This window comes from Pseudorca crassidens, chromosome 14 (genome assembly GCF_039906515.1).
Source record: "Pseudorca crassidens isolate mPseCra1 chromosome 14, mPseCra1.hap1, whole genome shotgun sequence".
Classification (NCBI taxonomy): domain Eukaryota; kingdom Metazoa; phylum Chordata; class Mammalia; order Artiodactyla; family Delphinidae; genus Pseudorca; species Pseudorca crassidens.
The window spans coordinates 91,049,982-91,065,031 of record NC_090309.1 but is presented as its reverse complement, the minus strand read 5'-3'; the positions used below and the strand labels follow the sequence as shown (position 1 = coordinate 91,065,031).

Here is a 15,050-nt window from a genome sequence, read left to right as displayed (position 1 = left end):
TAACTCGCCAAATATCAGTGTTCTTAACGCACAATATAAAACTGAGCTCGTCAGAACGTTTAATAAACCGGAAAAGCACATGCCGCCTTAACACCCGCTAACATTTCTATCACCCCTTGGAGTGATTCAAATTCACTAAAGGAAGAAGAATGATGCGACCTTCTTCTGTCTCTTCTGGAGGAAGAGGACCTTTGTTTGGGACCCTCCACTTCGGGGCAGGGCTGGGAGCGCGGACAGTAAAAGCCTCAGCGCACCGGCAAGAGCGAAGCGTCAGGTCCAGGATTCCATCTCAGGCTGATGTGTTTTGCTCAACCCTGTGCTATTCTGACCCCTCGTGTGAGGACGTGGGGTGGGGACACCAGTGAGCTGGAACCTCTAGAAGGCTCAGTGGGACGTGGGTGCTTCATCCCACAGGGCACCACGCAAACTCCAGGCTCTGACGCGAGTCACGGAACATCTTGGGCCCGGTCGTGGAGGGCGACTTGAGCACAAGGACCTGCTGTTCCTGGGCGCAGCCAGCCGGCACGAGGTGCCCGTGGAAACAGTTACGTCAAGGCGCTGGCCTCTGAGGCTGTGTGCACAAGGCCACCCGTCTGAGCGTCTGCCCTGAGCCAGCCAAGGACTCAGAGGAACATCCGGTCTCCACTGGGATCGTCCTCACGTCCAGGGCCCTAAACACAGGCCGACAGCAGCTGGTGTCCCAGTAAAGAGACTCCTCTGTGTCCCTGTGTTCAGGCCAGCAACTCAGCCTGGCGGGGCCCCGGCTCTGCCCCCTCCCTGCTCCCAGGGAAGCAGGTCACCAAGTCCCCGCTTTGCTGTGAAGGGGCCTGGAGTCTTGCCCTTCATCTCACTGTCTCAGCCTGTTCCCACCATTTCAGGGAGAAATTGCCATGACTGTTGACGATTGCCCACCTGCTTTTCTAACTCATTTACTGTGTTACTTTCAAACTGACCTTTCCTGTGCTAATCGTGACGTTCTAGTGCTTCAACTATGTCCTGATGTCCCGATGCCTCGCACACGTGTTAGCGTCTAACCTCAGCTTTCCTGGAGGGAGCGTATCCCCAGGTTTGAATAAGGCCCCAAGAAGAGAGTGAAAAAGAGCAGGAAGAAGAGGAGTGATTTTCCTGTAGAAGAAACCCAACACTCAGACGGGCAGTGGAGAGGTCCAGAAACCCCACGCTCTCCACAGACCCGGAGACGTGCTTCACGCCCTCTCAGAGACGGGGTGCAGGGCATCGGCGGGGCTTGCTGGAGCCGCTGCCTCTGAAGATGAACCTGCTCTTTCTCATAAGGTGTTTAGCTCAGAGAAGGAGAGAGAGGACAGTGCGAGCGTTACGAGGGGCCAGTTGCACTTGGTTTCTTCTTTCCCGACACATATGCATTCTTTCCCTTTCTTCCTCATTCCAGGACCAGAGGTTCAACCTCACATGGACGCACACCTGGCCAGCACACGGCCTTCTGTGCAAACACAGAGGTAAACGTCCAGCCAACCCAGGAACGGGAGCCGGTCCAGCCCGGTGACGTGGGCGGGGAGTGGAGCCTGCAGCCTCCTTATAGCGGGAGGCCAGGCCCTGGGCAGCCGGGCACGTCCAGGGTCACCTGTCCTGCACACCTACCTCTGGCTGAGTGGAGGAGAGGGTCTGGCTGTGAAACATTTTGGCTTTCCTTTTTCTGAGAGAAATCCATCACTGAAACTTGTAAAGCAGTTCAAGGGAGGCTGTTCTGTGGGCTCAGGGCACATCTGGGAGGCTGTCTGAGCAGAGCCGCGGGGCTGACGACTGTTAGGTTTCCTGTGACCTCAATGCAGAGAGCGCGGCCGGCAGGTGCGGCCAGGTCGGTTCACAGGTCAGCAGGCCCTGATACGTACTCCACCCAGGATGCCCTGTCAGCCCCACCCCGTTTAACAAAGTTCGTGGCCCCAAGATAGCAGCAGAACATCCGAGGCTAGGAGAAGAAGAACTGGGAAAATGGAAATGATGGATTTGGAATTTTTGCCTTGTCTTAACAGCTCCGTAATTCTGAAATCAGTTTATAGGCAGGAAAAAGAATGTTGTAGGAAATCCCATGTGCATTTAGAAATTTTATTTACCTCTTTTCTAAAGGCTGAATTCCTTGTATTATTCATTTTTTAAAATTCTACAGAGATGTGTTATGGGAAATAGATTTGTTTTATTCCCTGTAACTATCCCCAGAAGTTTTACGGCATTAGGGCATCACCATGAAATAAAACAGGTTGTCACTGAGCTATTCTGGTGACCACAGCTGCCCAAGAGGAGGGATCTGTTTTCAAATAGTTGGGCGGGTAAGGCCTGTCCACACCGCAGACATGTGGGTCAGAACCCCCCAGCGCTCAGACCCAAGCTTCTGAGAGCAGCTGCCTCGCAGGGACTAGCGCGTGGAGGGTCGTCGGCAGGGACTCTAACTGAGCAGCTGGCCGTGCCCTTGACCACCTGATGCTCTCAATTCCTCTTCAGGATGGGAGCTCGTGCCGTCCTGGGCACCACGCTGGCCGTGGCCTGTGCCGGAGCTGTCTTCTCTTTCATCCTGAGACACAAGGACCTCTTTTGGGGTGAGTAACAATAAATTATGGTCTTCTGAAATCGTAACCTTATTGCTCCCAGCAACCAGAACAGGAACCATCGTGGGTTCTCCAGAATCAGGTAAGACCTCTTCAGTGTCTCTTTCACTTTCCAAGAAAAGAACAATAATTCTTGAGTTTAGAAGGATTAGAATACAATTCTTTCTGAAAAATAACTGATTTTCCTATGATTACACAATAGAAATTTTCCATTTTTACCTACTCATATATTTGAAAAACATTTCTTTGGGCGTAGTTGTTTGTTCCTGTATCACAAAATCATTTTTCATTAAATCACTTCTGTGCTGTATTTTCTGGAATCAGGGTGCTACAATGTCAAATTCCGTTAAGAAATGTATAGCTATGCTGTGGTTGAAATCATCACAGCTCAAACTCTGCTTCTGTTTTGAAAAAAAAAGGAAAAAAAGGTCCCAAACACGGAGGAGGGACGTGACTGGAGCAGGGTGTTGGAGGGCGTTTCGAGGACGCTCTCTGATCGCCAGCCTCTGCAACACGGGCCCCCCCGGGCAGGCTCGCCCCTCTGGTCTCTTCAGGGCTGGACATTCTCTCCCCTGGCCTCTCCCCCGAGCCCCGGGCCCCTTGATCACCCTCCAGGCCTGATGGGCGGCCTGAGTCCATGCAGCCACGTCCACCCCAGGGTGTCTCCTGCTGAGAGCCGCGGAGTCTCCAGTTTCATTGAACACGGGAGCCTCAGGGCCACATGAGCAGTTGCACCAGAGTCCTTTGCAGACCCGTATGCTCCTTAAGGAAATGGCCATGAGGAGGCCGGGGTCAGGCCCTGTCCCCACCCACTACTGACTGGGCCACTCTCCTTATGTAAAATGGAGAAAACCGGAAGATTCTCCACCACAGCTCCATTTGCGAGTGTCAGTGAGAGTACTGAGTGCATCGTGCCTGGACAATACGAACTAGAAAAAACCAGAAACCAATTCCATTTAAATCCCCTCCAGCCATGTGGTCCCCCTCCTCCCAGCCCAGCAAACCCATCGCAGCAAAGGGATGCAGCAAATGCTTTGTGAACTGGTCATTGCATTTGATATTTACCACAGTCCTCGTTCTACAAAACCATAGTGACAAAGGGGTCATGAGTAAAAGCCATTCAACAGAATACAAATCTATCTGCTCACTAGACTTTTTGGTTTTAGAAATCATATATTTTTTAAAAATTGGGAAAGGTATCTACAGCTTTGCTAGAGCAATTTTTTATTGTTTCCCCATCTCTAAGAGGTTATTTTTTTCCTCAGACTTTCAGTATATATATAACTAATGCACAGTATAGCATCTGATAAAAATGCTGCAATTTGGAGCCTAATTTATTGTTCATTAGAATATTTTGAAGCTGGCTAATTACTTGTTTACTTTGTAAATTAATTATTTAGAAAATAATTACAGTGTTTGCATTACAGTGTTTCACTTTTACAGCCTTTAATACAATGATTTTTTTTTTCCCAGTTGACAAGCCAATGGTCATTTTAAACAAAATAATTGCGCACTGGTTAACTTGCTTTTTTATTTAGTTATTTATTCATTTATAATTGAAGAATAGCTGATTTACAATATCGTGTTAGCTTCAGGTACAGCAAAGTGATTTAGTCATACATATATACTGTTTCAGATTCTTTCCCCTTACAGTTTATCACAAAATACTGAGTATAGTTCCCTGTGTTATATACAGTAGGTCTTTGCTGGTTATCTATTTTATATACAGAAGTGTCGAACTTTCTTTGAAGCATAACTTTTATCAGTCACATTTCTCTGTAGCCAAAATTTCAATGACGATCCCACCAGACTTTTTGTCTGCGTTTGGGTTTATATCACTTGTGTTCACAGACTTTGTGACACAAGCTGCTGGATTGCTCCCTGTCGCTTGTTCAGAACCGGCTGGGGGCCCCGGGCACGAGGACCAGGTCCGGGCTGGACCACAGACGTCCATCTCCACCTGCCAGTGGGGTCCAGTCACCTGTTCACAGCTTAGAAAGCAGAGGTCCCGAGGGTCTCAGAGACGGCGGAGCTGTGGCCATGCTCACCCTCACCTCCCAGGTCTGCACGTGGAAACAACACACACGTTTGAGCCTGGTTGATAAACACTCAGGAACAGCTGTCCTTAGGTGTCACATCAGTTTGTGAACCGTAGGCAGGTTTGCACAGCAGGAGTTCAAGCCCTCTCGCAAAAGCTCCGAAGAGCGCGTTTATCGTGGAAACCACGTGAGTTCATCACCTCACGGACTGGGGTTCGTTTCTTGTGTTTGTGCAAAGTCAAGATTTAAGTGCAATCATCTGTGTGTTCCAACACATCATAGCTGTTACAAGAGAATCAGATGCAAATGAACAAGAGGCAGCAGAGGCGTTGCTGCAGATGGGGGATTTGGGAAGCCAGCCTGATGAGTGAATCTGTTTCACAAGGAAAGTTGGCAGACTTACTCCAGTTCATTGGGTTTCAGCAAACAGGTATCATTAAAGTCAGGACTAAACACAGAGCTCAGAGCAAAACCACGTCCTCGGAGTTAGTCGAGAGTACAGCTCAGAGAGGAAGAGTCCAGCACTCTTGCCTTGTTATTTTAGTAGTCACTCTTTGGAAATAAGTGACTTCCTTCTTTCTGGCCTGTAGTGTTTTCTTGCGTAACGGCTTCCTGAATTCCAGCTCTTTCCATATGAGATGAGCATGTTCGGGGGGGACCTTCTAGGGGTAGCACACCCCCTCGGGTGGTACCCGTCTTCAGAAGGCTGACGTCTCCAGATCAGACGAATCAGGAAACTCCCTCGGATTTAGTTTTCAGACCTGAAAAGAAGAGGTTGGGTTCCAGATCTCCCAGTCTGTGGTCCTCCGGTCGGATGCTGCGTCTCTGGACGCCACCCCGTGCCCCGGTAGCTGCTCAGCAGCAGCTGAAGGAGGTGATTGAAGAGCCAGGAAGGGAGATGAGCCTGACACCCCACACGGTGAGGAGGAGACGACACGGGTCACATCCGCCCGCTACCGGCAGAGACTGGAGGCAATTCAAGACGAGAGCTACACTTTTATGGGGAATTTTCAGCACAAAACTATATTTCTTATGCAATATCTGAAGAGATAATAGTCTGCAAGCCTGTAACACTGTCTTTAGGAACTCGGTAAACTACTTCATAGGAAGGAAAGATACTGGAGAATAAGTCAAATAAGTCAAATACAATCGATTACGCTTAAATGACAATGTGAATGTCGTCAAGAAAAGGAAGGATCTCTCTAGCAACTGTTAATTCCAAAGACAGTGGTGACAGACAAACAGTTTTCTTTTTACTGAATCCGTTCTCAAATACTGCCCAGTGCCTGCGAAGAGCCAGCAGTGGATCTCATTGCAGGAGACCTAAGAGGCAGGGGGGTCAGTGCATTCGGCCAACGCAGGGCCAGGCTGACCTCAGGAACGAAAATGTGGACGGAGGGTTTGGACGGAAACGAAAGGAAGTACATGAAGGTCACAGGGCCTTAAACTGGGGCTCCCAGTCCTGAGAGCTGAGTGAAATCCCCCCCAGCCCAGGGCAGGGGTCCCTGAAAAGGCCTCTCCTGCGGGTTCTGCAGCCCCAGGCTGGTGGCCCCTCTGGGGTCCCCCTGACGCCTCCGCTCTGCCCGCTTCCTGTGCCGCCCACCCGCCGTGTGCTTCAGACCCCACGGCAGGAACCCATGGCTGTGGTGGCCTGGACCCGGCCGAGCTGAGGCCACTTCCGCCCCGTGTGCCCTCCACCAGCCCGGGGTTGGAGGAGCGCAGGGGGCACAGAGGAAGGACCAGAGGGAGTCACGCTGTGGAACGTGCGCTGATGGCTGGGGAAGGACACTGAGGGGCTGCAGGCGAAACCCGACGTCCTTCAAGGTGCCTTTGTGGGTCCACCGGGGGCGAGACCCCACGCTGGGCTCCTGGATGCAGGATGGACTCTGGCAAGGTCTCCGCCTCCCGGGAACCTGCCGTCTGAATCCCCCAAACTTTTCTTACAGTTTCGAGTCCCTTTACTTCTTGCAACAAAATCTTCCGTTAAATTTTAGGACAAAAGCTATCTGGTAACTTAATCCTCCTAAATTTGCTCAGGAAGTTAATGTATTTTCTGGAATACGCTATGCCTATGGAATTCTAAAGATATGGAAATTTACCATTTTGAAAATAGCTTTCTTTCTACTTAGATGTGTAACGTTCAAGAATATTCTGATATTCTATTTATTCTTAGAAATGAATGCATTTCCTTTGATGAAGTATTGATTATGCAAAAGGTAATTTAGTAAGAGAAGTTACCTGTGTGCATTATTGGAAGGAGTTGCCCACTTTATGATATTCATTTGGAACCTCACGTTTTAACCCCAAGACGGAATCTTAAATTATTTTCTTAGTCTATTTGGGCTGCGATCACAGAACCATGGACTGGGGGGCTTATACACAATAGACCTCCGCTTCTCTCAGTCTGGAGGGCAGAAGTCCCAGATCAAGGCTCCAGCACCTTCAGATTCTGGTGAGGACCCTCCTCCTGGTTCACAGACGGGCTCGTCTCACTGTGTCCTCGCCTGGAGGAAGGGGCGGGAGCTCATGGGTTCCTTATACGAGGGCAGGTACCCCATCATGGGGGCTCCATCCTCACGACCTCATCACCTCCCAGAGCCCCTCCTCCGGACGCTGTTCCATTGAGTGCTAGGATGTCAACATACGAATTCTGGGGAAACGCAAGCATTCATACCACAGAACTTGTTAAACATGCCATGCACTAAAAACTAAAATAAAAACTAAGGGTCTTTTCCCTGCAAACTGCTGGTGTATTGGAGTAGTTTATCTTCTCTTAAACGCACACGTTAAAATAGGCAACTTTATTATGAACTTTCTATGCCACTGGTTTAGGTAACGAAAACGCTCAGAAAAGAAGTTATTCAGAATCCCTGGAGGTGGCCAGGGCAGGTGAGAAGTAGGAATGGCCGGGCTGCCCGCGTAAGATGGTGGGGGGTCCCTCCCCTCCCCATCCCCAGGGTCTCCGCCAGCGAGGAACCAATACTCACGTAAGATGGGGAAATGGACCCAGGACCCCACGGAGGAGGGGCCCAGACGCCGCGTGGTTATCACTCACACGGCTGCGCGTGGCGGGGAGTTGGTGAACTTCGCGTTTGACGGTGGGATGCTTCGTTCGTAGGAGAGACGGAGGAGGGTCGAGTCAGGGGCATTGTGGAGGCGAGCAAGCTGCTGGTGGACGAGGCCGTCTACTCCACGATGAGAAGGTACCGTCCCGGGAGTGGGAAGGAGGTGCGCCGGCTCCTGGGGCGTAGCGATTTGCCCATTGTCTTCTTCACAGTGTCCTCCACCTTACAAATTAGGGGCTGAGACTCACGTGAGCTTGTTCTCGTTTCTGGGCTCACATGCAAACAAGCGAGAGGAACCGTATTCAAATTCTCTCTCTAGCAGAACAGAGCAAAGGCAGTGATGCAGCCAGGGGTCAATACATCCTGGTTCAAAAGACAGATGAGGGAGCCTGGCTCCTGCAGAACTGGCCTCAGACCCAGGGGGCAGGAGGGGTCCAGACGCACGGCCCCAGCGTCCGGGCTCTGCGACACAGCTGTAACCTTACCTAGGAATTAAATCTGCCCCGCGTTCCTTTTAAATCATTAAGAAACACCTTCATTTTAAACATAAAAGTGACATCAATATTAGGAATATTATAGTCTCACATTAGATGTTCGTGAAGCAAACACGACAAACACACAAGAATTTAAAAAGCAGGTTTTATCTTCACAAGTGTGTTAATTTACTGGAATCTGACTAATAATTATTTAAGGTCTCAAGATACGAAATATCACAAGGCAGAGGTCGGTTTACTTCAAATTTCTATTATTCCACCAGAAAAAGGCCCTATTGTCCATATTGGCTGCAATTAAGTTTTGCTTATTTTATAAAAACTTCAACCAAAGGGGAAAGAAAGAAGAAATCTCTTGAAGTCTGGCTCTGTTAGTGTGTCCACGACTATCATATCAACTATCCAGGAAAAGGGGTAAGAGCTACTGACAACCCCTATGGAGAGAAGGCGCTGAGCCTCCTCGGACCCCCCTGCAGCGAAGGCTGCACCGTCCTCTCCTGAGGTGACCTGCTTTCTCCCGAGGGGGAACTGACCTTCTGCAAAGCCTGTGGCCTGGGGGCTTCGTTTCATATGTAAATGTTGGAACAAAGGCTACTCGCTGACTGTGCTGCACAGTGGATTTTAGTAACAGCAGAAGAAAAACAGTAGAAACCTGGGAATGAGGCTGTCCCCACTGAGACCTGAGCAAACAGGGAGGTGAGTTCCAGGCCCGCACAGGCCCGCCTGCTGCCCTGGGGCTCCGGCCCGCCGCAGCCTGGGGAAGGGCCCGGGGGCTGGTGCGCGGTGGCCCAGGAAGATCCTGTCTGTTTTCTTATACACCAGCTCTCCTGAGAAGGGGCCCTGGCTGCCTCCCTCCAGACGGCTCTCCAAGGGTGTCTACACAGCCAACAGCCTTGGAAGACAGAGTTTTGTTCACTGTCCGACGCGCGGTTAAGGACTCCTTCCAATAAAGTCCAGGCTTCCTGTCCTCCCAGAAAGACCCGGCTTCCTCTGCAGGACCAGAGCCCGCGGGCGCTGCCACCGTAACAGATCACCACAAACTCGGTGGCTACAACAACGTAATTTATTACCTTACCGTCCTGCGGGTTGAAGTCCAACACGTACCTCACGGGCCCAAAACCACAGTGTCAGCAGAACCACGTTCTTCCTGGAACTTCAGGAACAAATGTGTTTCCTGCCTCTCCCACGTCCCCGAGGCCACCTACATCCCTTGGCTACTGGCCCCCTCCTCCGTCTTGGAGCTGTCACATCCATCTCCCGAGCTCCCTCCACTGTCACCTTCCCCTGCGGCTACCCTGGGCCCACCTGGGTCATCCAGGATGAGATCCGCTTTTATGATCAACAGTAGCAACCTGATTCCCCCTGCAACTTAACTCCCTTTGCTGTAGAAGCGAACATGCTCACAGGCCTGAGGGTCAGAACTTGGATGTCTTTGGGGGCCAATGTCACATCTCCCGCGGCGTCCAGGGTGTGGAAACACACGCCAGCATGGGTGGGCAGCCCTGCGCAATGGCCTCATTCGTCTCTGAGCCTGGAGCCCGGGGTCTCTGAACCTCGTTCCCGTGGGAGCTTGTAAGGAAAAGCTCTGCCTCTCAAAGTTCACGGCCTCACAGTACCTTTGGAAAACACGCTGGCAAGCCTAGCACGCTCCCACGTTAAGTTCTCTATCGTGTACGTCTCTACGCGCCCTGGCTGGTGTCTAGCGTGCTGTGTGTGTAGGATCTTCGATTCTCAACGCCGTCTCCATCAGTCACGGGCTGTCATCCTGGTGCACCGCCTTCCTCATCTGTAAAATGGGCCCGCCAGCACTGGTCTCCTGCGCTTTGGTGAGCAGTAACTGCAGACGTGGGGCAATGTGGGTCAGTGCTCCGCCGGCACCTGCACGCCACCTCCGCTCAGTGGGCGCCGCACATCCCAGGCTGTTAGTAACAAGGGAAACGTGTGAAGGATCCACGTGCTCAGAGCTGGCAGAACGACTGAAGCACAGCTGGGCCATTTCCCCAAGACCTCAGGGCTGTGAACCAGAAACCCAAGCAGCAGTGGTAGGGGGTGTCCTGCCCCCGAGCTCTGCCCCCACGGCTCTCAGGTTAGGCTTAGAGCTGGTTCTCACACGGGCTCCTGGGGCCTCAGTGGTGCAACCCTGCAGGGGCCACCAGGTGACGGCAGCTTCCTGCACAGGCCACCTGGGTCCTGCCCCTCCAGGGGTCCCCGGGCCCTGAAATGCTGGTGGGCAGGTGGGTCCCCTGTGGTGGGAGATGCTGCAATCCCGAAGGCCGGGGACCCTCGTGAGAGGACAGAGGGATGGGAGGGTGAGGGGCGCCCACGGCAGGACTTGCAGTTCTCGCCGCCAGCAGCTCCGTCACCTGCTCAGCTGTGCCGTGAGATGCGTGACTGACACGGACACAGCAGGGTCGCAGCCTCAGCACATCTGACCTGGGACCAGGACAGGCTGCTGGCTCTCCGAGCCCCATCCATCAGCTGGAACCCTCATGTCTAACTGGGTTGTTTTCTCAAGTTACAAAATCAATTTATTTATCCACAGTAATACTCTCAGTGAAACATTAATTAGCACTTAAAATACCCTTAAATAACACTAAAAATCAGTATTGCACAATAAGCTAGAAAAACTGTCAACATAAAAAGTGAGACGACCTTATCTCAACAAAAATTTAAACTATATTACAAAGTGACCAAGAAGAATGAATCAGCGGCACACACACAGATGAGCCATTGTCAAAAGGGTTCGAAACCAACTTAACTTAGTTTTCACGGCAATGTATGGGACAGGTACAGGCAACGTTAGCAAACCCACTCACTAACTGGACTTTGATGAGAAGGTTGGTCTCACACAGCTGTTATGAGGATCAAATGAGTTGGCTACGCATGTTTGTAAAAGACAAACATCGGTCATTCTCCTCACCTTTCAACACTGGAAGACTGTCTACACTGGGGTCCCATCCCTTCACCAAATCCCGCGGTCCTTGTGGACAGGGTCCTTGAATCCCCACCTGCCTGTCGCCGGGCAGGTACTAAGTAAAGGTGCATGTGATTGATTAGTAAGTAATTACCAAACACCATAAAAGAATAATTGACTTTACATCTCCTCTTTGTGCCCAGAAACCTCCACAAGAGAGAAATCATTTCTCCGTCACAGCTTCTGTCTTTTTCCAAACTCCCTGAGCCCACCAGCCGCGCGGCGTCCCGGGCGGCGGACATCATGGAGGTGTCGGTGCAGGAGGCAATGAGGAGGGCTCACCTAGGGTCTGCACCGTCTGGGCCGCCCACAGGTGAGCACCCGGGGGAGGGGGCAGGTCAGGGCCGGGCAGGGCTGCGCAGGGGCCAGGGGAGTCCCTGCAGGGCGCGATGCCCACTCGTTCACAGGACAAATGAGCTGTTTTTAAGAGGCTCAGTAGCTTGGTTTTGTTAGTCTGGGGAATCACTGCTTCTCTGCTGTTCAGATGGGGTTTGGAGAAGCAGCTCGATAACCTAAGTGTCCCGCTCTGTGGTAAGAAATGATTGAGGGATACTTTCAAGGCCCCGACCGACCTGGTTAAAACCTGGGGAAACTCACTTCTGTGGGACGCAGTGTGTTACAGGGAGACAGGGACAGCAGCCCCGCTTCTCCTGAGAAAACTGCCTCAGGGTCCTGCTCAGGCCTCTGGGAGCACTGGCCGTCCACTCGGCTGGCCACAGGCAAACCAGCAGACACGAGGGGCGAGCTGCATCCCATCAAAGGCTCTGATGATGTTAAGATACTGAGTGAAAGTGATTTCGATCATAGGCATATTTCTAAGTCCAATGATGAGGAATTAAAAAACAAGATTATTTCTAATGAACTTATGGAGACTTTTTTCAGTGTGGTACCATGAGCTACTTGGTCTCTGAGTTTTTCCTCCCAATTAGCTGTAGATTAGTTTAATGCTGATTTACTTAGCTTTTAGAATGAGACAGACTCAGCTAAATCGGGATTAACCTGAATTCTCAGATACTAAACTTAGAAGTTAAGTTTCATCAACTTTATAGCAACCAAAGATCCATTTGAAATGTTTTTATTGAAGCAGCTGAAAACTGTCTCTAAGAACTGTTGGTCCGCGGTCCTGTCTCGGTGCAGCTGGGACTCCGGGAGCAGCGACTGCAGTCAGAGGTCCCGCCGGCCTCGGGTTCACGGTGTACAGTCGCAAGGCCATTGCCCAGGTCTGCGGGTGTATCTGACTGATGGGTTTGGGCCAGGCTGTGGTGCAGAACTGCAGAACCCCATAGTCTAGGATGTTTTCTATTATTTCCACTATCAGCATAGCCAATCTAGAAATTTCAGAATTAGTAAAAGTGAAAGGATCCAAATGTTTCCCCATCAGTTCGTCACCAAACAGTATCTACAATCAAATGTTGGCACCCCTCCCCTAGGGATGTTTCCTGACATTGGTTTTGTATTAACATAGCTATGATCGTGGTTCTTTTTTTTTAAATAAATTTATTTATTTATTTATGGCTGCATTGGGTCTTCGTTGCTGGGCAAAGTCTTCCTCTAGTTACGGCGAGCGGGGACTACTCTTTGGTGTGGTGCGCGGGCTTCTCATTGTGGTGGCTTCTCTTGTTGCAGAGCACGGGCTTTAGGCACAAGGGCTCAGTAGTTGTGGCACACGGACTCAGTAGTTGTGGCACACGGGCTCAGTAGTTGTGGCGCACGGGCTCAGTAGTTGTGGCAAATGGGCTCAGTTGCTCCGTGGCATGTGGGATCTTCCCGGACCAGGCCTCAAACCCATGTCCCCTGCATTGGCAGGTAAATTCTTAACCACTGCACCACCAGGGAAGTCCCATTGTGGTTCTTTTCATGGACTTTGTCTGTTAGACTCTCGCATGTGCTTGAGCGTTTCCTGATACAAAGCCTCACCTTGTTAAGGAATGTGTATTTCTCTATCGACTAAATAAAAATTGTAGTCTAAGCTTCATTTAACTGTCCACGTACAGTCATTCCATAGAGGTTGTTCAGTGAACATTAATTAAGCTAGTTTTGTTTCTCTCTAATTTGAAAACGTGATGCGTGTCTTCCAGTGTTTTTCTATCTTGATTTCATCGGGATCTGGCCAGTTTTATGGCATTATCTTTGAAGATTTACACAAACCATCTTGGAGAGTAACCAGTGATTCCCTCTACCAACAGACAAGAAAGTGGTCCTTGCTTTGATTTGTCAAATAAACAGCAATAAAAATGGCAAAAAATAAGAGACTGTTTCCTGGGGCCCTAACCTAGAAAAATTTATGAGAAGGAACCAAACATCAACATGAAGGTGAAAAGAAGGGTTTTGTAGATGGACACGTGGATACTGTTAGGAAACTTGACTGAGGTAGGGTTTGCGGGGAGGATAAAGGCCAGGATCCGCTGTCTTCTGAGGTCAGGACGTGGGCCCCCAGCCTCGGCCGAGCAGCACGGCAGACGCTGGAGATTCCACGAGCGAGGCTGCGGACGCCTCCGAGAAGTGCTGACCTCTGGGGTCAGAGCTCTCAGAATTGCTTTTCTGAAAGATTGCAAAGCAAAAATAAATTTTAAACCCCACATTCCTAGCAACGAGGACACTTGAGGGGGCTAAATGAGAGAGGATTGATTTCAAGGAGAAGGAAGGGCTTCCTGCAAAGAATGAGGAGGTTTCTGTGGGAATCCCGATCACATTAGAACGTTTACCCCGTCAGGTAGGTTTGTTATTACAATCGAGGGCTGAAGCTTTGGTGTTTGTTCCTTAGATGTTTTATCAGAAGATCTACTGAAAACGATTGCAAACCTGTCCGGATGCCAGCCCTACATGCTTCCCCCCAGATGTCCAAACACCTGCCTGGCAAACAAGTACAGGCTCATCACGGGCGCCTGCAACAACAGGTAATTCCTCAGTGCCCTCGGTCTCACCTGTAAGTTGTATTGGAACATGACAGGCGTCATCAGGGCAGAGTCCCCATAGATTGTTTGAGGTTTCATTGAAGAAAGTGGACAATATTGACTCCATTATATTAAGAAGTGGTCAAGCCTCTTCCTTACGCCCATGTTTCCAATACTTCTGTGTGTATCTTTAATAAGACACAGATTTTAAAGTCTTCAGCTCCCTGGCAACCAGGTACCACTTTTACCAGCGATGGTAATCATAAACTTCAGGTGTCCCTGAGGTCATCCCAACTTTCTTCCATTTCTTTTTCTGTGTATTTGCTGCCCACTCTCAGCCACGGACTCAGGCCGTCTCATACTCTGATCGCTCTTTCCAGAAGGTCAGTCCGTTCTGGCAACCCCCAAACATTCCAGGTGACCCCAACCACCTCTGGGCCCCCGGCACCCCCAGGGCCCCATGTGCCGTGTTCTGGGGAAACTGTACTTGCAGGTGGATGTGGGGTCATGGACGGCAGGACCAGGGTCAGGGGTCTCCTCTGCCCATGGCGCCCCTCCCGGCTCCGCTCTCTGCTGTCACCCCACCGCCCGCTGAGGAGGGGGCAGCCAACGCCCCCTGCTGACGGGCTCTGGGGGACGCACCTTCCAGGGAACTGTGGGTGGAGGCCGAGTCCCTTTCTTTCCTTCCGTGATGACGACTGAATCTTGTGTCACAGTATTTACAGCAACTAGATCCAAAGGACCAGCAGGGACTTCATACTTTTTTTCTGCCCCAAACATAGCATACCTGCTCAGAAAACTCAAGTGATACCACCCTGAAGCCTCGCTAACTGTTTTATAAATGAGGCACAAGGGCCGCTGAGTATCGGCCCCAAGGTGGCCGATTCTCTCTGCAGGCTCAGACTTGCTAGTTCAAAACCTGCCCACTCCAACCTCAAATGTTCACGCATCCACTTGTTATAAAAATAGCCCCCAGAGCAGATTTTCAGCTGCCTGGTGTCTGAGAGA

General features: G+C 50.7%; 1 protein-coding gene across 3 annotated transcripts in view; it reads left to right on the top strand.

Annotated features, from left to right (window-relative positions):
- Nucleotides 1–2,341: 2,341 nt before the first annotated feature.
- TPO (thyroid peroxidase) overlaps nt 2,342–15,050 on the top strand; it is a 32,427-nt gene continuing 19,718 nt past the window's right edge. For all 3 annotated transcript variants that reach the window (XM_067703826.1, XM_067703824.1, XM_067703825.1), the window contains exons 1-4: nt 2,342–2,570; nt 7,737–7,821; nt 11,292–11,461; nt 13,913–14,045. In XM_067703826.1, coding sequence (XP_067559927.1) covers nt 2,477–2,570; nt 7,737–7,821; nt 11,292–11,461; nt 13,913–14,045 — 482 coding nt within the window. In that variant the 5' untranslated portion in view covers nt 2,342–2,476. The remainder of the gene's footprint in view (nt 2,571–7,736; nt 7,822–11,291; nt 11,462–13,912; nt 14,046–15,050) is intronic.